The 25,180-nt window shown below is 44.9% G+C and overlaps 1 protein-coding gene across 6 annotated transcripts in view; it reads left to right on the top strand.

Moving 5' to 3' along the window:
* The window catches only part of MPRIP (myosin phosphatase Rho interacting protein), a 1,106,800-nt gene that overhangs the window by 475,145 nt on the left and 606,475 nt on the right, over nucleotides 1-25,180 (top strand). For all 6 annotated transcript variants that reach the window (XM_069645743.1, XM_069645742.1, XM_069645740.1 and 3 more), the window contains exon 5: nucleotides 22,637-22,721. In XM_069645743.1, the coding sequence (XP_069501844.1) occupies nucleotides 22,637-22,721 (85 nt within the window). The remainder of the gene's footprint in view (nucleotides 1-22,636; nucleotides 22,722-25,180) is intronic.

Here is a 25,180-nt window from a genome sequence, read left to right as displayed (position 1 = left end):
GCACTCTGAGATTTCAAGGCACACAGATCCATCTGTTTCCAGACTTTTTGGATAAGGTATAATCATCCAGGAAGATCTTTATAGGCGTGAGAAAAAGACTCAAGGAGAAAGGCATTAAATATGCAATGATGTTTCCATCAAAACTGCGAATTGAACACAATGGCAGGGCACCATCTTTTCACACCCCAGAGGAAGCAAGCTCCTTCCTAGAATCTCTGCCAAGGGCACCACCTGACAGAGGCAACAGTGACTGATCAAGACCTGGCCTGGGGAATCCACAAGATACGAGACAAGGTATCGAAGTGGCTGCCGTTACATTATGGCAGCTGAAACATTGCCCAAGGACCGGGTCACAGGGATGACTGGGTTCTGATGAGCCCCCCCCCCCCCCACCCCGAGCATGAGCATATGTGTGTTGTCTGTGTGGAGGGAGAAGGGTATGGGGAGGGGGCAGAACTGGTGAGTTGGGGTTGCTGGTGGGGGATGGAGGGGGAGGTTACAGTAGGGACTTGAGGCGGGATTTACTGGTGAGATCTGGGAGTATGTAGCATTAAGTTTCAGGGCACACTGGTATACAGGCTATACGTAGTGGAAATGTCATTGGGGTGGTGCAATGGCCGGGTCTCTTAGACATATCACATGGAATGTGAGGGGCCTGAACTGCCCATAGAAGGGGCGTAGGGTATTACTATATATGCAGAGACATCAAGTGGGAGCGGTGTTTCTACAGAAGATGTACTTGACGTCGGACACAGAATTGAAAATTGGGAAAAGCTGGGGATGTCAGTGCTACTCCTCTTCGTATTCATCTTACTCTAGAGGTGTGTGTATTTTCATTCATAAATCGGTAGGGTTCCGCCTAACTGCAGTGTTCAAAGACCAGGAGGAGAGATGTCTGGTGATGCAGGAAACCATACAGGGCCGATTCTATACTATGATTAACTATTATGGCCCAAACCAAGTAACACTGGGGTGGATTGATCTCCAATTAGGGGCAATGTCGTATGGGAAAATAATTTGGGCGGGGACTTCAACGAGGGTCTGGAAGAGAGCCGAGATCGCACAGGAGGAGCACACCATCAGATGCCCAGGATGACTGGGAAACTCGAGGACATGTGCTCAATGTGGGAGATCACGGATAACTGGAGGGTCAGAAATCAAAGGACTTTGAAGTGTTCATACCACTCCTCTGTGCACAACTCAGCATCTTGTCTGGACTACTTTCTGATCTCTCACGAGCTGATGGGAGAGGTGTCTGAGGTGTCTGTCCTGGCTCGTATGCGGTCAGATCACGCCCCAGTACTTCTGGCCATTGAACTGAAGGGTTGGGGGATAGGAAGAGCACCCTGGGTATTCAAAGGCATGACAGATGTGGTATTTCGGGAAACCCTCTCTAGGGCGATCAACACGTTCTTCGAGGTTAATGAGGGATCAGTGGACTCAATGGTGACCCTATGGGAGAGTTTCAAATGTTTAATTAGAGGAGAATGTATATTGAAAGAATCTGGGGTGCTGAAACAAATTAGGAAAGAACTAATAGACAAAGAAGCCCATATAAGGGGGCTGCAATTTGGAGCATCTACACCAACACCCTTGGAACAAGCAGAGATTAAGAGGCAACTACAGTTGTTCAGTGAACTCATCCATAGAGAAGTCATATTTATCCAAGGGAAGGCCGCAGTGCGACAATATGGGGAGGGACAGAGACTGGGCAGGTTGCTGGCCAGGGTTGCTAAAATGGATGATTCCCAAGACCGAGTGCTGTCCATCACAGATGCACAGGGAGTAGAAAAGTGTGCAGACTTAGGGATAGTCCCGGAATTCTGTGTTTTTTATGGAAAGCTATACTCCTCACATGTTCAGCTTTCCTGGGGCGCAGTGGAGAATTATCTGGAACGAGTGGCTTTGTATTGGTGTACAGACACAGAACGGGAACAACTGGGACGTCCGATTTCATTGGAGGAGGTACTTGAGCTATCCGTTCACTCCCATCTCGGAAGTCCCCTGGGCCGGGCGGGTTCACAGCAGAGTTTTATAAGCAATATGCAGGGAAACTGCCCCCCTATCTGCTACAGATGTTTTACCAGAGTTTGAAAGACGGCAAACTACCGGGACATGGTGGTGGTGGTCGTGGGGCTACTTAAACTGGATAAGCCACTGAATGAGTGCTCCTCCTACCGGCCCATATCCCTCATTAACTTGGACAATAAACTTCTAGCCAAAATCCTGGCAACTAGGCTGGCAGCCATGATGCAGAGAATGGTCCGAGCAGACCAGTTGGGGTTCATACCAGGTTGCTCCACTTCCCATGGCCTCCGCAGGATGTTCGGCCTGTTGGTGGTGCGCCAAGATGAACCCATAATAGCACATTTGGAAGCCACAAAGGCATTTGACTCCGTAGAGTGGTCCTTCCTATTTGCGGTACTGCGTAAGTTGTGGTGGGTGAGCAGTTTATCTCACTAGTATCATTGCTATACACGAATCCCAAGGCCAGGGTCAGAGTGAATGGTCAACTTGCACCCAACATAATGCTGGAAAGGAGGACCAGACATGGGTGCCCCTTGTTGCTATTCCCCTTGGCTATAGAAGCATTGGCGGAGGCGGTCAGGGAGAGACCCCTACACAGAGAGGTCAAACTGTGCAAACACAGGCTAGTGATCTCTCTTTCTACGTAGATGACATGGTGCTCTTTGTGTCTGACTCCAAACATAACCTTGATCTGATAATGGGGGATCTACTGGAGTTCAGGGATTTCTCTGGGGTCAAGATCAATCTGACAAAATCAGTCCTGTTTCCAATGATGGATAGTGTGAAGCAATACGAGGATGGGTGGGGGTTCCAGTGGCATATCGACTACACTCGATACATAGGGGTTAACATAGCTCATAACCTGAATGCTCTGTATGAACAAAACAATAAGAGACTGTTTGAACAGGCCAAACCTCGATGAACAGATGGATGAATCTACCCCTTAATCTCTATGGTAGGGTTTCCCTAGTCAAAATGGTACTACTGGCCAGGCTCCTCTATGTATTCCTTAATGTCCCGCTACCATTACCCATGGAATACTTTAAGGACTTACAATCAGTGGCACTACACTTTATTTGGGCTGGGAAACAGGCGAGGGTCTTGTAGAACAAGCTGGTGTTGCTGCTACATGGGGAGGGTTTGCACTGCTCGAATATGAGACTTACTATAACGTAGCTCAGATGGGGTAGCTCTTACATTGGTAGAAACCGGGGCGACAAAGAACATAACATGTAGAGTTGGAAAGAGCGCTGCATTATCCTAACGGCGCCTGATAGGATAACTAGAGTAAGCAATATGGTGGAACTGTCCTGTAGGGCTTGGGTCTGCATCAAGCAGAGATCCAAAGGTGAGACCATCTATACCCCTGTCTTACCGATCATATATGTCCCTGGGATTCCCATCACAAGTGAGTGGAGCTATGTTACCCTGACAAAACATCTGCATTTGACCTGCTTTCGGGACTTGTTCTCAAACCGGCAATTCATAACATTGTAGGAAGCGCTGGGGAGGGGGAGCTCTCAGTCCTGGATTTGTTTCTGGATTTTCGACTGCAAAACTCCATGAGGCAGCTGTTCCTGACCTTCCCCAGAAAACCTGACGTGGCTACCATACTTGAGAAAATGTTCCGGGAGGAGGGTGCGGGGGTTTCACTAGAAGAATGGTCTCATCCTTATATGCTGTATGCATGGAAGCCAGGCGAGGGACAGACCCCTCCCCCAGGAGAGCTGGGAGGCCTCACTAGGTCATGCAATATTGGAGGAAGCATGGAGATATTGCTGTGAAGGAACAAAGAAAATAGCCCTCAACGCCAGATACAAACTGATTAATTTTAAATACCTGCACCAATTTTCATACACCAACATCCGTGCATTGTTTTTTTTCTCCAACATCCCAGATAGTTTTGCAAGATGCTACAACACACCAGCCGATTTCCTACACCTGGCGTGGGGTTGCCCACAGATCTGAGTTCTGAGGGTGAGTGTTTGAGGTACTCGGTGAGATTGCGGGAGAAACATTAGACCCAAATCCAATAATGGCACTACTGGGTTATACTAAATCAATCCCGGGGGGCATGAGGAAACTAGTTGGACTGATCTGCTATTGGCCAAGAGAGGTGTGGCAATGCTGTGGGGGAGGATGCAGAAACCAACATTAAACCAATGACAGGCTGATCTTCTATATTGCAATGATATGGACACAGAATATAGTAATTGATCTTACCGTCAAACCAGACCGAGTGATATATGGGGCCCGTATATACATTACCTGATCACACAATTGATAGTCGGAGGTGGATATTTAACTATTACCCGCTAGCTGCGACAACATGATTACCACATCTACCAGGGTAGTACAAAGCGCAGAGAATGCATGTAGAACGTAAGATGGGCTCACTACAAACTTTTTGAAATGACTGTACATTATACTGGTAATTTGAATACACGATAAATGTGATATTCTTGCGGACCACTACGTACTCAATCACTGTGTAATTGAAGAGCAGCCACTGCTTGAGGGGGGGAGGTTGTTGTTGGCAGACGTACCGGTGTTGTTGTAAAATGTTAATAAAAAGAAGTTTAAAAAAAAAATGAATGGGGCCAATGAGAAATTCAAGGCCACCATCAGGTTGCAGTGAGTTTGAAATGGAGTTGAATTTAATGGATTTCGTTTGTTATTTAAATTTAGTGGGCTTCGCAGGGAGAAAACAGTCAAGTGAGGAATTCGATGAAATGAAGACTAGGTTTTCAGTGTTCTTGCCTCCAATGTATATTTTAGAGCATTCATTTAATTGATCTTGGACCAATTGCTTATCCACACTAGAGATGAATTTTTCTTTCCCTTCTTAGGGTCGTTGGAGCTGGCACTCATCATTTTTCCCAGGCTCTTCCATACACTCTCGCGGTATTTTCGCATTTGATGCTTCTTTCAGAAGATTCTTGCATGAGCTTAGATCGAGTTTGTGTTAACTGTTGTTACTGGTAACACTTAAGGTTTTTTCTGAAGTTCGGACCTCATTTTCAGGTGGAGCCAGCAGTTTTTCTGTCCTTTTCAAGGTTGAGTTTCTTCTCCTTGATGTCTTGTTGTGCAGTCTTTTTATTCTGGGGTTGTGGTGTGTATGCCTGTGCCATGGAGCAATCTCCAAGATTGCACTAGTTTTCCTGATTATATTTCTTTCCTTTGTGAGGTGAAAAGTTGTTGGGCCGAGTGTCCGCAACTTGCTTCTGGGGGTTCAACAGGCCTTCTTTCTCGATGAGGTCTGCAAGTTCGTTTTGCTCCTTTTCTTTCTTTGGTCTCCAAGGTTTCGAATGCCAAAATCTCTGCATCCTTTGAGTCATAAGCCCTCCGGAGTTCTAGAGTCTGTAGATTTAGGGGTGCTTGGCAGCCTATATGACCCCTTTCATTGCTCCAGAATGTCATGTAAGTCTTTGGATCGGATGTAATCACTGATGTGTTTATGGGGTCCACTTTTTTGGCTTTAAGAATTTTGTGTACATTTTCACATTCCATGCCTTTTCCAGAATCTCCCCGCCAACTGGCTGCATCTTTTGCTGTTGATTCTCTTTCTTGCAGGAGGGAGGAAAGTGGTAAGGGTTTCACTAAAATAGGGTTGTGTATTGTATCAGCCATCAGATGATCTTGTCTCCTTGCACAAGGATTGGTAGTCTTTGGTTCCATGTACGGGTGGGAGCTATGAGCCAGTGGCTGTTAAATCCCCTTTCCAGTAATCTGGTTATGCACAATTGTTTAATATTTTTCCTGGTTGTACTCGCGTCTCGCCCCTTTGATGCCTGTGCCGAGTCGCGCTCTCACACCGAGGAAACCTGGAAGCCCAAGGAACACCAAGGGACACTCTCGCAACACGCTCTGCGTCCGGAGAGAGTGTTTTGAACGTTGGCGCTGCCTCTGTCTCCAAAGGGGATAGTGGAAAGACTCTCCTGCACACCAGCACCAGGGATCACTCTCGCAACACTCTGCGAGTGTATTACTCACTATTTGCATAGTTAACGTTTGGGTCAAAGAAGCCCAAATTGTTGCTCATTTTTGTTCAAGCACACATTTGTTCTTTAATTCAAGTGCACCACAATTGATGCCTGGAGAAATATTGAAAGTTCAAATGAGCATCTTTATACTGGTAAATGGTTTCAGTAAAAATGGAATGTAAAGTTTCTGACATAAATCAGTTATATGCACTCCAATGTCTGTGTAGGTAGCTACGCATTCGACAACCTTGCATCTGAAATATCAAATATAAATAATTATGAATCCGAGATAAGGAGACAGTTACAAATCGGCAGGCTGCACATTTTTAGCACACTTCAAAACTCTTTTGTGCTTCAGTATTATTTGAAGTCTCCGAAATGCAAGGACATGATCAAGAATGTCTAATTTTATCCAAGTACCACTCAGAGTTTGCTTGGATTACCAACAAGAATAAAAGTATTCAAATTCCTCGAGAAAACCTCGCAAGCATATTTCCCAAATGCTTGAGTTATAGTAGAAACTCAGAGAAGGGAGAACATGCATGGTGAGGTCTTTTGTAAAAAAATAAAAAAAATCTGGTTCTTTTTTATGTTTTGTTTTTCTTGTAAGTACGAATGTGTGTATCTATTGTGAAAGCAAGTGATTGATCATGAATGCACTTTACTCATTTGCATAAAGAAGGGGGTTAATGGCAAACAAGTTGTTAAAACAAATCAGTTAACAGCAAATCGATGAAGCTGTACATTTATTGAAGTATTAATATTCAATAACATATTAATAATCACAAAGGCATTTCTCATTATGTGAGGCCTCCACAGGCTTGTAGGTTCTCCTTCTCAGGTTCTGGGTACTCTGTTGTTGTGGCATTTGCCTACAGGCATGCTGGCAAAATCCTTCAGTTCTGGTCGTCATTGTCCTCCACCAGGCCCGATCTGTAGCCCTAAGAAGGCTTTCTTGAATACTACTTTCATGCACGGTCACAAACTGAGCTGCACTACTCGGCAAAAACCTCCTCCTATCTCTTCTCTCTCAGACAACACACTAACTCTCTGGAACAGTCCTAACACCCTCAAGACATGTCTCCTACTGCTTCTTCTTATACTCCTTCTCCTGGCTTAAGTGTCTCAATAAAGTATGTGATGGATTTACTCGATTACCTCTTATCTCTGAGCTGTCTGATATGTCTATCAACCCTCTCTCTATTTTGCTGCTTGCCGTGATAGATTTACCATCTCGGTGGTAAGGTGCTATTTTCTGTTTTCCCATTTCCTCTGCGATACTTGGGAATCCATTATCCCCTCCTGCATTCAACCCCTTCCCCGACACTCCTCCTCCTCCCCCCCACCCCCCCCACTATCCCCTTCCTGCCTATTCAGCTCCCGATAGTTCAGTGCATTTGGCACATGGCTGGAGCAGCTTCAATTCAGGGGCTCTCCCAGGGCAGTCTTGTCCGGACAGCCGGCTAAGGGCACTTCCCTAGGGCACCTCCTTCGCCTTTTTGTTCCTGTTTGCCTTGGGTGACCCAGCCAGGCCTCTAAAGCTGTCTGCAGCAACTTCCAGGTAAGAGACAACCATTTGGTTGCATATCCAGTGCTGTATTTTTAACTGTTGAATTGAATTAGGTGCATATTTAAGTATAGCCAGTGTGTCTAAATTCACCTTGAGTATAGGCACCTTATTAAGATTAGGTACATTTTGAGGTTATCCACAGTATCGAATTTAACTGCATTTTGTGTGTAGCCGCTGCATTGAAGATAGCCAAAAGTTTGAGTATAGCCACTGTTTTGAATTTAGGCACTACTAACCATCCCTGCTGCTCACTCCTCTCCTGCATATCTCCCACATACACTCATATGGGCTAGCTTTACTACACACAAACACACAAGCCACACATCTGCCACAAGAACAAACTGCCGTAAATACCAAACATCCGAAACACTGGAGGTTGCCCCTCCGGACACACTAACCCCAGTGCACAAAATCAAAGCACACTCAAAGCCAGCACGCACATACTCAAGTTTCTCATAGTTCTGCAAGCACCAAGAGAAGAGCACAACCTCCATCCTATCCCTTTTCCCTCACTAACCTAGCCCCACCCACTTTCTTACAGAGCCACGCAAGCGCCTGGATACCATGCAAATGGTTGCAGTGCGTGGTATAAATAAATCAACATAACATCCCTTGTTCTCTTGTATTCACTAACAAATTCATTGGCCTATGGTCAGTGAGATGAGGACTTAACGTGTCCAGCCACCATCTTACAGTTGGGCATTTCCAACCTGATGGCTGGATGCCTTTGCAGTATTGATTCCCTGCCCTATTCTTTCTCTTTATGCTTTCCTGTGCTCTGCATTGCTCACTTGGTTCCCATGAGCCACCGCTCCTCCATTCTCTTCTGTTAGCGATTGCTTGCCAAAGTGTAGAACGGCTGGTGATCAATTAATGCGCTCCAAGGGCAACCCTGTCGACTGTTCAACAAATACTATTAAAACGAGCTACCTTAATACCATCTGTTTTGTAATGAGTCATATCTATTGATCTGAATACTTCTGACATCAGATACCCCATTAGGTTGCCAGGCAGGGACTTGTGTCACACATCTAATCGTCTTCTGGCACTCTAAAAGGTGTAGGGCCTGTATTGAAAGGTGGTTTTGTGACTCCCCGCTGTAGTGGGTTGGCTGATCACCCTGCCCCCAATAGACCACCTCTTGAGGTCTCATCACAATCTTGGCCCCCAAAATCCTAAACTCTTACATATCTCCCTAAATGTAACAGTCACAGGGGTAAAATACTTGCATCCATAAATCCTATCTGGAGCCCTGCCTGTCTGCTACCTCTTCATAGCTGTTTATTTAATATTATTATTATTATTATTATTTTCTGTTTTCCTGGGTTTGATCAAACTACCCAAAATCTTTTTGAATAGGCATTTTCCTGATATTTAGCTTGTTATCGACTGCTACCTATATCTTGAGGTTTACTCTGCTCTCGCTCCCCCTCCCCCTTTAATGGGTGCTCTTTGTGCCGGTAATAGACCATGCTGTTTTTGGTTATTTCCAGATTTCTCTTGGTAAAGAAGAAATAAAAAGGCAAACTACTTACCTTTGGCAATATATTTTTGTAATGAATAAGGTATTCCTCTCACAATTGCTCATCTTTTTAAATGCACATTTAGGTGCAGATTGGTTCGGAAAACTTTGAGAGCTGTCCATCGGTGCTGCACAGCTCGGAGCAGACTCTTGCTAGTGCCTATATGTGTCATAAGTGACGCCATCTGAGTGTGTATAGTTAATGAGCCTTGCACACCCTTTTGCCTCAGTTCAGACACCATTTTCCCAGATAGACACAAAAAGATTTTGGATCTGCTATTGAGAGGACAAGCAGTATGTGTGAGGGAGGGTGAAGGTGTCGAAGGAATGCCATATCCATCAGAAAGAACGTTACAGAAAGTGAGTACATTCCTCTAATGTATACCTTCCGCCAAAAGATTACTCCCCAAAGGAAAAACACAATTTTTCACTGGTGGGAACTTACTAGAGGTTTTCCTGTCCTGTGTTGCTTTCAACATCGGAATCCCATCACACGACCACCTGTTCAGGGGAGCAGCCGAGAGACCAGACTGGAGCAGAGCAGGAGGCAAACACCAGCACTGGAAACAAACTGAAAGAAATCCAAAATGGCAGCAAGTCATTTAAAGGCTTCACTCCCCTGGCTCAGAATAGGAAGTCAATTAATCAATTTGAAAGTTTACCTCAGCCATGCAGCGGGGTTTGTTCAGAAAGCTGGAGAGCGCCAGAGAACGGTAACACCTTGAGCGCAGAAGAGGCATGGGCACCAGTGAGGGGGAGAAGAGCCCCTTTGACCCCAGAAGAGGGGCTTGCTCCAGAAGGGGCTTTATCCCCAGAAGATGGGTTTGATCCAGTGATGGAGTAGAAGAACCCAATGAAAACCCAGTGATGGGGAGAAGTAACCCCTGAAGAGAGAGGTGTGCTCTGATGAGGGAGAGAAGAGCCCCTTGACCCCCAAAAGAAGGCTGTGCTCCTGTGCAAAAGTGGTGAGCCCCTGGGACCTTAGAAGAGGGGTGTGCTCGAGTGCGCAGGAGGAGAGCCCCTCGAGACCATAAGAGACCTCTGACCCAGGAGATGGGGGTGATGAGAAGTAGTAAGAAACAGTGACTTTTATCCCCAGAAAAGGAGAGCCTCTTGAACCCCAGATGAGGGATGTGCTCCAGGGAGGTTTGCAGAGGAAGAAGCGACCTGTAAACCCAGAAGAGGGGTGCACTACAATGAAAAGAGAGATGTCTTTGATGCCCAGGACAAGGGGATGTGTAACATAGGGTTATATCCTATTGGAGCCAGAAGAGGGGAGTACGTAAATGAGAGTAGAAGAGTCCTTATAAGGGTACTATGTTTGGCAAACTTTGCAAAGGGAGTGGGCCCTAAAATCCCAAGAGGCGGAGGCTGGTTGGTCCCCAGAAGAAAGGATAAGAACAGAGTTCTAGAAATGACTAAGCGGGAGACCTTTCTGTCAAGATCTTAGTGTGGCTTCTTATTTTCTATCCTACATATATAATCCTGCTTTCAATGACTAAGTTTCCCAATAACCTTTGTTAGAGCCATCCTGTAACCATTTCCATATAGTAGTCTTATGTTGTAGGTTTGCTTAACAAAACCCGATAACTTTATTATGGTGTCAGTAGTTGTGTTTTCCTTCAGCCATGTGGCAGGTTTTACAGATCCTTAGGGCCTATGGAGAATCCTATGGCTCCTCACTGAAACTCTGCCTAAGGACTCCTCCCAGGTGACAAGAAAAGGCAGACACTTCATGATCCTAACGTTGGGGGTGGTGTACTGTGGGAGGATCACCTGGGAGGAGATAATGCCCAGGGTAGTGAGGAGATCCTGTGGGATGAGACACAGTATTTCTCCTCTGAAATAAAGTGCCTTTCTGGATTGCCAAAACCGGTAATCGCATATTGTCATTATAATGTTCCTGACCCACATATAAAATCTGTGACCTGGGATGCAAGTTTTGTTAAATCTGAAAAAGCCTTATTAACTGAAAGATCTTTCACGATATCTCAGGATAAACACCCTCCTTACTCCCAAAGGCATAATGTAAAAGGATCTAGAGAAAGTGGATTTAAGGCAATGTCTTCCTAAGTAACAACGAATTCTAACAGTCTATCTTTTAATGAGTTCAGGGGAAATCAATCTACCCTTAAAATTAACTCAATTGTTAAAAAGCTATCTTTGCTGAAGGACACTGCAATTCCCATAATCCCAGTAGTACTGTGACGTGGAAGAGGGCTAAAGAGGCATACAGTTGCAGTAGTCGGGCAATTACGCCTAACAGCCCACACATGAATGCACCTTGTAGGCATAACAGACCCCCCTCAGGTGCAGACAATTGAAAGGAGCTGGAACTGTGACTGGAATGCAAGCTGTACCAGTAGTAGCAGAAGGAGAAAGGCACGCAAACCAAGCAGAAGTGGTAGAACAAGGGGGACACCGGAACGTAGAGACTGCAGATTTCACCTGCTTTTTCTGAGATGGTCATGTTCCCCCAAACTCTAAAGTGCAGAAGTTGCACAGCGGAAGGCGTGCAGGTGAGCTGTCTTTACCCATGTGAGCCTAATTGCTGCATATTGAACGTTCTGGAGACAGGCGAGGAGTAGTTGTCCAGCCGTGGGTATCGGGAGCAAGAGGGGCTCTATAAATATGTGGCCAGACCGGAGACCCTTTCAAAGATGAAGGCTATGGTTCCATAAGAAGCCAGAAGCAGTAGAAGTCGTGGAAGTAGTGCAACCCGCAGAGCCAGCGTTAAAGAAGCTGGTGAGTGAAGCACAGCGTTCTAATAGCTTGCGCGAGCATTGCCCGCAACAGTATCCAGTTCCTTATTCACTCGCATATTGGTATAAAGTGAGTAGAAGTTGTTTGTTGAAGCTGTAATACCGGAAAAATGGAAATGTAGCACTCGTGTATAATTTGAAAATCCTTTAACTCGCGTGAAAAGCAAATGCTGCTTAAACCCATTATTCAACCCTTAAAAGACTGTTACTGTTGTGATTCCCAAGGGAGGACTGAACGCTATCCTTCACTTCATTCGGGAATACAATTTAATACTAATCTTTATACTCTGAAAGCTACATTAAGAAGTGATTGTGTGCCTAATGTTGCCTCCTAAAGAAAGACTGAACTCTATTCTTTACTTTAACATGGTATACCTTTCATGTATAACAAGTTAGTGTATATATTATTGAAGAAGAGAAGCATTGACCAAGCCAAGAGTCTTCCCATATTAACAGTGAAACCATCGTTTCTCAGGGTTGAAAAGCAATCTACCTGTTACTGTGAAGTTACTAGCAGTTCAAATTGCCTAAGATACAAGTGTGCAAGCATTACCTGAAGCTAAGAGTGGCACCACGGCTTCTGGGTAATTACTTGGGCTGATAGCTGGCAGAAAGGAGCAGGCAAAGTTGGTGAAGGTTAACTGGTGCTTGTAAAGATTATTTTGAAGTGGACACAACCTGTAGTGCCAGAGACTGGAAGGGAGAGAGAAGTGAGTCTTAAAGGCAAACCCAGCTTGTATTGTGGCAGACAGACGAGGGGCAAAGAGGCTAACCCCTTTTGAAGAGAGATATTCAGAGGAAGAGTGCCTTGCCTACTTCAAGATGTTGAAGTACTTTAAAGTGTACCACTGAAGCTGTGGTAGTAGTCCAAAGTACTGAAGCTGTGGTGGTATGTGTGGTCGTCAGTAGATTCAACACTGTAGTAGTCAGAACAATTTGGAGTATTGTGAGACGAAGGTGACTGGTCTCATGGTGAATCAGGTAGAAGTGAAGTTGTTGAAGTGGAAGCAGCAGCACTGAAGTAATCTTGACAAATAGACCATTGTGAATTCTAAAACTGTAAGGAAATACTGTTCACCAAGAACTATGTATCTCTGAAAGTTGTGGATGTTGCGTTTCATTTTGAACTGTGGCAAATCTTCTTGAAGAGTTGACAAAGCATTGTGGCTGGTATTATCATTGGTGCTATTTGCTGCAAGTGGAAAGTGGATATTTCACCAAGGAGAAGAGATTTGCTATCATTGTAACTTTGGTTAACAAACCTTTACATTGAAACATCGGGAACTGATTTTAGACATTTCTTTCTTTGGTTGAACATTAGCAGAATTGACTTTGAATCATGGGGAAGGGAAATTACCCAAAACATTAGAATGTTGTTCAGAAAGTGTGAATGTTGTTCATGTCATGTTGTAGTTCCATTTATTTTTCTTTGTGTATTTGTAGCTTCTTGTGAGGGCCAGTTATCTTTTCCGTTGCCTTTGGGTAGGCAATTCTCAGCAGAGTACGGTTAGCGAGGCATGTTTGATCATATTTCTTTTGAGAATAAAATGGCAAGTTGTGATAAATCATCGAATAGTTGTCTGCCTCGTGTTACTGACCCCTCACAGGCCTTTCATGGCTGGCCAGGGAAATATAACCCCTTAAAATATCGTTAAGGCTTGTTCTTGGGGCTCAACAGCTTCAAGCCAGGTTTCTAGGTACTTTAGTCAGTAGTTACCAATGGATCGCTGTTAAGTCGGCTCGATATGGTCCAGTGATATAGTGCTGACCGGTAATCGGCTCGAATTGGGTTCTGAACGGCCAGGCGAGGGGTTGAATCTCCCATCTTGAATCAGTAGAGCCAGCTTGAAGAAGTCCAACAATGCTATGTGGTTCTTCAGTAGCCATCGGTTCAAGCAACTGAAGTGCATGCAGGCAGTGGGTTGAGTCAGTGGCTCGACAGCGGGTCGAATGCAGCAAATGTCAGTTAGCTGCGGGTGCTTGCAGCGACTCCAAAAACATCTCAAGACAGTCTAGCTGGCTCAAACAGATTGAAGCTGGTAAGCAGGGTCGAGAGCGATTTGTTCGCTTCCGTTTGCTGGTGGAACACATCTAGGTTCGCTATGGACAAGCAATCCCTTTGTTCTTGACATTCCAGCCAGAAAGGTTTTTAGTGAACACTTACAATCTCTGCCACCTATCGTGAGTTGGTTCCTGAGTACCAGTGATCTCAGCTTGCAATAGGATCTGTCCATCCAACAGATCACCCTATGCGTTCCACTGGGATTTTTGATGGAAAAGGCTTGCCATTTTCGTGGGCATTTTTGTCTTCACCTCTATGGACGAGGACTTTGAGCAGACTGTACCTCCAGCAAAGTCCCAGGTGTAGTCTTTCTGTAGTCCAAAGATGATTCCACGAGGCAGGGAGTAGTCTCGCCCCCTTGAATAGGCTTGCTTCTGCAGCAAAGTGGTTCCCCTCTAGCCTTCTGGAAGGGGTCCAATCCTGGCAGCCATTTCAGAGTCTTCTATGATGTCATACCTAGAGTGTTTTGTCCTACTGAGGACAGGCCCTTCTCTCCTGGCTACTCCAACTCTGCGCTGTTCTCCCTTTTGCTTAGTTCCGTCTGTTAAACACAAACCCCTCTGTCCTTCGAAGCTTTGAAACAGTGGCCCACTCTGCCTCCTTGGTGCAGTTCCTAAGTGAAAAAACTTTCCTAGGACGATAAAGCCTTTTTCTGGGGCAGTGCCCACATGGTCTGTTTGGGGTGAAACTCGGTCTCGGACTGTGAATACACAGGAGGCCCTGACAAGGTCAATAGAAACCAAGCTTACAATAAAATGACACTAAAAGGGTTTAGCGAGTATTGTTATGGATTCCCCAAAACCACCATATCAAAATCGGACATGGCTTGGTTATAAATCAACTGCCACCAGGCCCTGGGGTATGCAGTTATAAAGTGGCTAATGGGTGCCAATGGTAAAAGGGTCAGTGCATTACTGTTGGAACTTTGCGTTCCAGCAGGCTTTCTGTAGGAATGCACACCACTATGTGTCTGCCATGTTGCCATCTACAGGTCCACTGCCATGGGTTTCTGTAGACGGTCTCCATAGAGTTGCATGTTTGCACTTTTTTTTTTTTTTCAGGTAGCTTCATGAAAGTGAAGTATGTCTAGCAGATCTCACTTTCTGAGATAGAATTACCAGTATAATTTTACATTAAGCTGGAGTAATCTCTGCATGTTTCTGTCCCGTCTTTGCTGTTTGTTCTTGTCCGTCTGTCTATCGTGTTCTTGTCTCTGCGCCCCGAGGCTCGCGAGCTACCGGCGCAATACAAATATTAAATAAATAAAAATAAATTAAAAAATATCAGCCTATTCTGCCCTCACAGATGGCAGTCTGAAACAGTTCCCCAATAAACACTTAAAACTTATTTTTCTAGGCTTGTCTGGTCATTCGGTCCCCCCTCAGAGATCGTACTCCAGATAGGACTTCTATGAGTTCACAAAGTCATCTCTTAGCGTTCCTTAGTGAAACGGGTGGAGGGGAAGGGACTTGCCAGGCCAATCTGAGTGCATTCTTGTTTATAGTGTAGATGATCTTTTCCATAATGTTATTGTTTAACTGTGACTTGTGCAAGACCTCAATAAGCTGACTGAGGGTGTGCGCATGGCACTTTCTCCTCTGACGTCACATTAGTAAGTTATTGATGTATGGAAAGACATTATTTGCCTCGTGCCTCCACTTCTGCCATCACCTTTGTGAATACCCAAAGACAACAAAAAAAGGCAGCATTGTAAATTGATCATGTTTAAACTACTGCAAATCTAAAATACCTTGGATGTTTTCAAAGGATCTGTATATCAAAGGGACACTGTCCAATGATGAGCTGTAGTGCCTGAGGGATTTGTGCCAGAGTGGCCATTTTGAACTTGTCCTTTGGGAGGAACTTGTTGAGGAGCATCCGGTTGAATATGGTCCTGAAACATCCAACCATATTGGGGACCTGGAAATTCTGGCAGTACAAACCATGGCCCATCTCCAAAGGCGGGAAAGTTCCACATCCCCTTTCAGAAGATGTGACATTTCTTAAAAGCACAGGTTCCATGGTATGGGAAGTCTGGGTGCGGTCTGGGATGGCTCCTTCAAGAAAGTCAAATGGGAATTGTGGGAAATTCTTTGAAGAACCAAATGGTTGGATACTATTTTCTCCCATTCCTGATAGAAAAGCTGAGGCCAGTGCCCCACAGGCAATATATGGGACAACAAGACAGAGTTATTCTGGAGGTATTGGCAGAAGAAAAGGAACAGATGGCCCGGCCTATGCCCTTTGCTCTCAGGACAAAAACATCTGTCTCTGTTCCTGCAAATGCTGTTGACCCCTGTCAGTAAGTCTCTGCCTCTTAAAGAGGTAAGATTTGTGGTCTCCCCTTGAAGAAAGAAAGGATGAAAAATTGTCAGAGAAGGTCTGACAGCCCAAGTTATTTGCTGTTGCTCTCGAAGCCTCTAACCTTTCAAGGGCGTAATGTGCTTTGTTTCTACATGGGTTTTTGCCCTGAAAAGGCATGTCTAGCATCTTGGATTAGATGTTCTAGGTGAACACAGATGTCCTCATCAACAGTCTAGTTGATCAGCCCCTGTGCCGATAGGGCATGCTACCATTTGCTGAGTCTAGCCCAGTCCTAAGTGACTGCATTACTATTGCTTTCCCATCCACAGAGTGTTGAAAGGGGCTCTTCGTATTAAGGGTCAACTGCTTTCCTGTCTCACTTCCCATGCTATGCAAAGATTGTGATTAACTAGAATGGGTAAAGGATGCGTGATTTCTCTGCCATACAGTGACTGGGCAAAAAGAACAGATATCCACCTGCAGGACACTGCTTTTTAAAAAAGATTACTCTTGGTACAAGCGGGCAAGGGGAAGGATACTGTCATACTTACCTGATGGGCTCCACAAGCACCTCTTTAAAAGGGAGAAGCATGTCATGATATTTAGCCTTCAAAATGTCCTTAAGGGCATGAATTATTCTCTTAATCCTAGAGGCCGGCAGACCCAAAGAATCTACAACCCTGGTCACCATGATGCAATGATCTGAACCTAAATCAATCTATTTGGGGGTTAAAAATGCGCGAGCCCTCATTCTTCACAGGTCAAAAGTTACATACTTCCCTTACCACTGATCCACCCTTCCTCTTTTACAACAATGTTGTCAAAGCTTTGCTGGAGGGGCAACTCTAAGAAGGCTTGGAGGGTTTCTTTGCACAGGAAGATGTGGGGCCCAGGGCAGGTGGGGGCTGTTAAGCCATAGGCCCCAAAGACCCAAACAGAAAAGATGCTGATGGGGATAGTGCAAATGCTCCTGGAGCTGAAGATGGATGTTGGAGTATGCAGCTCAAAAGGGGTGGCTCAGAGACTTGGCAACAATGGAATGTTGTAGAGCTCCAAAGGAAATCTTGAGTTGCCCGACTGAGAGACTGACCTATCCTTTCACTGTCCAGCAAAGGACCAGCAAGAAGGGATATTACAGAGTGAACTGATAGGGAAGGTGCGCCTTCATAAAAACATTGAAAATGAAGCCATGAAAAGCATCCCACTCCTCCCAAGTAAACGTGTAGCGAGAGACAGCCAGCCTTCGGTGTAGGGGTGTACTTCTCAGAAGAACAGCAAGTAGAAGGGCGGGACCAGTGGCGCACCACTGGAAGAGGAGAGATGATTTGAAGATCTGCTTCAGGATCTGGACCACAACCAACAAGAAAAATCTAGAGCTGTAGTCCCTGGATATTCCCTAGCTGTAGAAAAGGGCCTATTGCTGAGACACAACTGCCGTGACCAGACTTGCTCAATGCTGTGATGACCAGGGCAACGTGCGTTATCACCACCTTGGGGTCCTTTGTCTGACGGCAGACCCACTAATGTTTCTTGTGGTCCTGTCCTCAAGTAACAATTTGTGGTGTGCAGAGGTTGGATGAAGATATTGGTTTGCCACAGTCTTTACAGTGTTTGAAACAAGACCAGATTTATGGGAGATGATGCAGAAGAAAGATTTTGAAATGGCTTTTCAGCTTACAAAACAAATCTAGTCGGGAAAAAGGAACAGATGTAAAACAGCATGCACAGCTCAGTATACATACCATTGGTATGCCTTTGGTATGTTTCACTGTTGCTTCTATGTGACTGGGGCCAAATGAAGCCATGCAGCACCCCTGTGGGCTCTCAACCGTTTTCAGACAAGTCTGCTTCTGGAAGTGCAATAACGAGATGAGGAAGGTATTCATTATAATGCCGAGTTGCAACCATTCAAGAGCTTTCAGTTTCAAATCGTGTCTCATTAATCTGAAATTCACAATGGTTACTGCCATTCAGACCATCACTTAGCTCCAAGTGAAACATTGACTTTGTTCCTTGCATCTCAAGGAAGCCTTCCTATGCATACTGATTTGGCAAGCTCATCACCAGCATTCTATATGTGCCGATACCCACATAACTGGCTAGTCTATCCTCCCAGTAAGGTCACTGAAGTCTCGGTTTACCCTTCAGTCTTTATGATATGATAATGATGTGATATGGCATTTATAACGCGCCTTTTGTGCACAAGTGTTTCTAGGCGCGAGAAGACAAGGAGGGGGAAACAAAGGGAGGACAAAACAACGATCTTACTAGGCCTTGTGTCATTTAGATCGTGCAAGTGTGGGGAAGAGGGAAGCGGAGAAGTGCCGGGGGGGGGAGAGCAGGTAACTCTAAGGTGCAGCCAGTGAATGGCTCATCAGTGCAAGAGAATGGACTCTTAAGGTTGAAGGTACAGATATTTAAGTGCTGGGGGAGCCTACAGGTAGTGCAAGGGCAGCTGGACATGCAGGAGCCTGGGCCCGAGTTCAGAGGGTATCCAGGTGACCAGTGCTTGGAGCAGTCGGGTACGTCAGCAGGGGAGAGGAAGAGAAAAAGCGGAAGCGAAAAGGAAGGACTTGTTGCTTCCGGAACCAGAGATGGTTCTGCTCAAGGTTCAGAAAGGCAGGGAGGCTGTCCCCAACTCTCCGCTTAGAGAAGCGTCTGACCCTCATTGAGTTGGAGGTGGATGAGCGAAAAGCTCAAAGGAAGATGTTTTGGAAGAGAAGGTTTGAGGTAGGGCGGTCCCAGGCCCCAGAAAGGTTTGTGGACGGTTCAGAGGGTCTTGAAGTTGATCCTTGCAGCCACGCGGAGCCAGTGAAGATATTTCAGAGTAGGAGAAATACAATCCCTGGCTTGAGGCCAAGGACAAGTCTCGCAGTCCTGTACTGGATAAGCTGTAAAAGTCAAAGAATAGAGGCATGGAGATTTAGAAAGAGGCTGTTGCAGTAGTCCAGCCTAGAGAGGACCAGAGCTCTGGAGACTGACCTTCTGGGGGAAAGTGAGAAAATGAAAAATACCTCTGAGGAGGTGCAGCTGATCGTTTTACTACTTAGAGACGCCAGAGATGGGAGGAGAGAAGGTGAGGTTGGAGTCAAAGATTGCACTAAGGTTATTAGCCTCACAGGAAGATGGCCCATTAAGGGGGGGAGAGAGGGAGAGAGGAAGAGAGAGAGGAAGAGATATATAGTTCTCTCTTGTTGGCGGCACCCCATTCCTGAATTGCGACAAGACAGTCTGGTATGAGAGAAGGAGGAGAGGGGACTTGAAGGTAGCCTGAAGGAGAGCTGGGTGTCATACGCATAACACTGAAAATTGGAACAGAAAGTAGTAATGTGGTGGGCAAGGGGGTGCCAAGTAGTGGTTGAAAAGCCAGGGAGAGATAGGTTAGACCCCTGGGGAACAGTGGAAGTAGAGGGATAGAAGAGCGGAAAGACCCCAGTTGGACCTGACGTGGTCAGTCAGTGAAAAAGGAGGTCAACCAGGCACAGGGCCTGATCGGTGATACCCAGGTTGTCACAGAGGCGATTGAGCAGGATGGCATGGTTAACCGTATCAAAAGCAGAGGATAGATCGAGGAGAGATTAGAGTCCAGATTGGAGAGCAGGTCCTTCACAGGTGTTCAGTAGAGCAGTTTCTTAGCTTCTGGCAACTCTGAAGCCAGACTGGTTGTTGTGGAGACAACCAACAGATTCAGTATGCAGATTATGCTTGGAGATGGACAGCTTTTGCAGGAATTTGCCCAGGAAAGGAGTGATAGAGATCAGGCGGTAGTTGGCCGAAGAGGAAGGATCGTCCGAGGGTTCCTTTAAGAGTGGGTGCACAAGGGAGTGCTTGAGGGGGAGGGGAACATTCTAGCGGCAAAGGAGTGATCACCAAAACCGGCCAAGAAATCACAAGTCAAGTTCTTGCTGCCATCTCAAAGCAGAGACTTTCTTTAGTTGACTCGGTCTGCATCACCTTCCCAAGGAAAGAATTTAATCTCCCATGGATAATTATGATTATATTTATTATTATTTTATAATTCAAGCCCTCAAACCGCTAGTGCAAATTCACCATCAGTATCTAAATACCAGCCCCTCACTGGTGTCGGAGACCTTATTTTATTTATTTGTAAAGCGCACTTACAGCCCACAGGCATCGAGGTGCTGTTGCAGATGTTGTCTTATTGCACATATTTGTCTTAGTTACGTGAGTATGCTTGGCTCATGGTTACAGTGAGCAGGAAACCTGCAAAAGCATTATTGCGAATGGAGATCTTCATACAATAGACATGATTTAGCTCTCGGTTACAGTGAGCAAGATACATTTCTAGTGTACAGAACTGCAATAGGCTGTTATGACAAAACTGCCACATTGAAGGGGTGAAGCCCTTAGGTGAACAGTAATGTTTTGATTTTTTTTCTAAAAGCAAGGTGCGATTCAAGCTTTCTGGCTAGGGGAGGGAGGGTATTCCAATGTGTGGCTGCCAGTACTGGAAATCTGGAGCCTCCTGCTCGCATTGTCTTAGATTTAGGAACAGACGACATGTTCGTGTAGGCCATTCTGGTAGGTCTGGTGGGTACCTGCTTGGCAACTCTTTGGGCTAGGTATAGGGGTGCACGGTTGTTAACACACTTGTGTGTTAGAGCAAGGGTTTTAAAGACTGTCATCTCTTTAATGGGGGAGCCAGTGAGCTTGCCTTCTGGTCTCAGAAATGTTTCCTTTTAGAGATGCCAGTTGCTGCCCTAAGGGCGTTATTCTGGAATATCTGCAGTTTGGAGAGGTTTTTGTTGGAAGTCCCTAGGAAGAGGGCATTACAGTAATCTAATCTGGATCCGATTATGGCTCTTGCAATGGTGAGGCAGTTGGTCTTTGAGAGGTAAGGTCTGGCAGCGTTAATTAGTTTGGAGTGGTAGACAGAGGTCGAGGCAATGGCATTGACCTGCCTATTCATCGAGAGGTCCGAGTCCAGGTAGACACCCAATGTCTTTACAGCTTGTGATACTGGGATTGACGAGTGGTAAATTTTAAAGGAGCTGTATTTTTTGTCCATTTTCTTGAGTGTGGCCGGTGATCCTATTATCAGGAGCTCGGTTTTCTCCCCATTGAGGCATAACCAGTTTTCGGCCATCCAAGTTTGGATAGTGGAAAAGATGGACTCGAGGGTGGCCGAATTGGCTTCATAGTCACCTGTGAGTGGGATGAGGACTTGTATGTCATCAGCATAGTTGGTATATGTGATGCCCAGGGCGTCCAAGATTTGGGGCAGAGGCCTTGTAAACAGGTAATAGAGGGTGGGAGAAATACAGGATCCCTGTGGGACTTGACATTTGATGAGGCTTGGGTGGGCACAGGCTAAGTCAGAGAAGACTTTCATAACCCTTTCCTGAAGGAACGAGGTGATCCAAGCAATGGCTGTAGTGGAGAAGTTGGCACTAGTGGACAGGTGGTGACAAAGGGTGTTGTGATCCACTACGTCAAATGCCGCTGATAAATCAAGGAGCAGGAGGAGAGCGGGTTTGCCTGCGTCTCTCGGGTCATCCATTTGATTCTTTAGGTATAGGAGGGCAGTTTGGGTGCCGTGTCCTGGACGGAATCCCGACTGCCTAAGGCCAAGCACATTATTTGCCTCCAAGAACTTTTGGATTTGCAGATAGGCTGCTTTGTCCAGAATTTTTAGAAGGAAGGGGACTGTCGTGACTGGTTTATAGTTTCCTGGGATTGTAGGGTCAAGGGTCGTTTTTTTAAGGAGACGGCGCACCCATGTTTCCTTAAGACTAGTGGGGACATGGCCAGATTGGAAGGAAGCGTTAATAAACGCTGTGATGAAGGGGGAAGAGGGAGGGCGCATTCTTTGATAAGTTGAGCTCGGCAAGCATCCCCCTTGAAGGATAATGGTTTAATTGAGACCTTATCCCCAGTATCAGCTGGTTAAGACATCCGAGTAAATGGAAGGTGGCATTTGGCCGTGGGCCAGAAGACCAATTATGTTAGCGTAGGATTTGGTGTGTGGAGGTAAATAAACATGCCTTGCATGTCGAAAAAAGTGTGCATTTTACATATTGTAGGGAAAACAATGCTGCATAATGAGTTTCTTCTTAATCTTTGTGCTAGAGGTCTCGTACATTTCTCCACTGTTCACCATTTTTGATCTTTCCCAAACTGAGGGAGACATCCTTGGGGATCTTGGTGGCCTATCTTCCCTTTACCCTACAGGTTGCGCTCGATACACTGGTGAGAGATACTTGTGTTAAGCATATTAGGTATGTCAGAAAATGTAGCACTCTGTTTAGGCTGCTTTCCATTGAGTGTTTGCAGAGGGATGAGGACGTGCTGCGAAGCCTTGTAGTTAAGCAGAGATGTGTAAAACAGTTACTGGTTTATGCATATATTTCTTAAAGGATCGCATCCTTCTTTTTGTTCCTTCAGGTGGTTGGAAATGCTGATTGTATATCCAAGGACAAACAAGCAGAACCAGAAGAAGAAGCGGAAGGTGGAGCCCCCAACGCCACAGGTAAGGCAAGCCCCGAACACCCAGGCAACGGCCCGAGGCTTAGAGTGCTGCTTTGGCTTTTTGAAAAATATGACAAACCTCTTTGGAGAGTTGCAAGTTAAGTATCAGAGCTTGAAACAGTCTGCTTAATCTCAATTTGAGATTTGCAAGTCAGTGTCTGTTTCCCCAGAAACTGGTGGGTATGGTGTTGACTAATCATGTTACTGGTGGTGAGATCTCAGCAGATGGCTTTGGACTCCTTTTGATCCTCTTTGTTGAATTGTCGGGTTCCAAATGGGTCAATCCTTCCCCTCTTTTAGGCCTTTTTCTGCTGTTTAGCATGTGACGAGTCCGTAGATGAAGTCACTTCTAACCCACGGGAGAACCCCTTCCCATGAGGCCAAGGAGGTTAGGGCGCTACCCGATAGTCCCCCCGGGTGGTACTCAGTGGAAGGATCTCATGGGAGAGAAGCCCCATGTGTGAACAGGGACGACTATCTAGGGAGAACGGTTCCATGTCTTTAACGAAAATGAAATATCAAAAAGTAATTATAATGAAAATCTGTTAACAAAAACTCAAATAACGAAATGCATTGACTCTATTGTAAAGTGTCCATATGCCGAAATACAAACACCGATAGATGTACATAACGAAGTGCATGAGAAAAAGACCTGCATGCGGAAGTCGAGACCTAAAATGATGCAAGTGTTCTAAAACAGTTGTTTGGCAGTAAGAGGTGGAGAGTGAACGTAGAAAACAATTGACACTTCGCGTGTGAGAAGATTAAAGAAAAAGGTGAAAAATATTGCACGGCAATAAATGCAAATAAGTGAACATGTTTTAAAACGACAGTTAAAGAAATGGGATGGAACCATGTTTAGAGATGGATTTTGAAATTAAGACCTAGTTTTTGTTTTTAATACAATGACAGACGGAACACGTGAGTTTGTAGTTCCCCAAAAGAGGAAAAACTATTTTAAAAGGATATGTACTAAATAAGGAAAGAGAAAGGGATGATCGTGTGCATTGTAAATATTTGTGCTATTACATACACAATTGTCGTGGATGAGCAATAACAAAGGGTGAACAAGTAATTAATGGAGAGCACAATCATTTCCCGGATGGGACGAAGGTGGAAATGAAAAAGAATTGGCAGAGATGAAAGCGCTCGTTGATACAGAAGATGATGAACCCAGTGGATCTGTAATAGTCTGTATGTCAAGAAATTCCATTTCCTGTTGCTGGCCAAATGCCCAATGTAAAGTTATTACAAAGACAATTGTGCATGCAAAAACAAAAAAAGGGGAATTTTCCCTGCAACCACAAAGCTACACAGAGGTGAAAATACCACATGAGTTTATAACAGAAAGGAGACATTTATATTATATGACAATCGATCAAATAAAGGAACAGGAACTTTTGAGATTTGGCACAAAAAAGGGAGTAGATTATGCAGCAAGATGGCAAGTGGGTGGAACATTTAATGTGTGTCCCAAACCGTTCTCACGGTTTTACATTGTTCACGTCCAAATAAATTACAGTTTATTTCCTATATTAATCGCCTTGATGCCATCTAAAACAGGAGGCTTACAGTGAATTCTATGGTTACGTTTAAGAAGAAATTTCTCCAAAACAACCTGCAATTGGACTTTTGGACTTTGAAATACAGCAAATTAAGGCAATCACTGAAAACTTTCCGGAAATCAGAATTCAAGTAGTGGTTTGCAAATATGTTACTCGGAGGACAATGAATTTCAGTTCAACATGAAACTTTTATTTGCATTAGCATTCGTGCCAGAAAACGATGTGGAAGAATACCCAGAAAAACTGGCGCAAACTGTTTTTTTCAGGGCAAATGAACAGTGTTTGAGCCAATACTAGAATATTTCGCCACAAACTGGATAGGCCAACTCACCAGAAGTGGCAACCGAAGTAGAGCACGTTTCCCCAAACAGTTATGGAATTGTTACCAGGCGAGTACCGATGAAACAGCCAAAACTAATAACAGTATAACGGAATAAGACACACATTCTAAACTAATAATCCACACCATGAAGTTTTTTGAAGTATTTGAAAAGGGAACAATCATAACAAGAAATGCAAATTTCTCAGTGAATAGCAAGAGAAAAGACAGGAGTTCAGAGGAAGAAATATAGACTTGCAAAAGCATTTAAAAGAATGTATTCAGAATTTAGGCAAAATTGAGGAAATGGCATATTTACAAAGCGTCGCGTTTAACTTGAAATATTAGGAAAAGTAAAATAGACTTACTGAAAGGTGTCCCAGACGCAGAACTATCCAAGTGCCATTAAAATGCAAATCCAACGAAATCCTAAGGAAAATACACGCGTTGAAAAAATAAAAGAAATAATCCCCATCAAGGAACTAAGTCATAAAGAAAACCATAACAAATGTTGAAAAGAATCCCATGATGAGTGATGTAATCCAACCAGAAACCTGAAGTCAAGTGTGCCAAAAA

The sequence above is a fragment of the Ambystoma mexicanum genome, chromosome 2p (genome assembly GCF_040938575.1).
Source record: "Ambystoma mexicanum isolate Mex_15411 chromosome 2p, UKY_AmexF1_1, whole genome shotgun sequence".
NCBI lineage: Eukaryota > Metazoa > Chordata > Amphibia > Caudata > Ambystomatidae > Ambystoma > Ambystoma mexicanum.
Note: the sequence above shows the minus strand (reverse complement) of the source record. Positions and strands in the feature narration are given on the sequence as shown.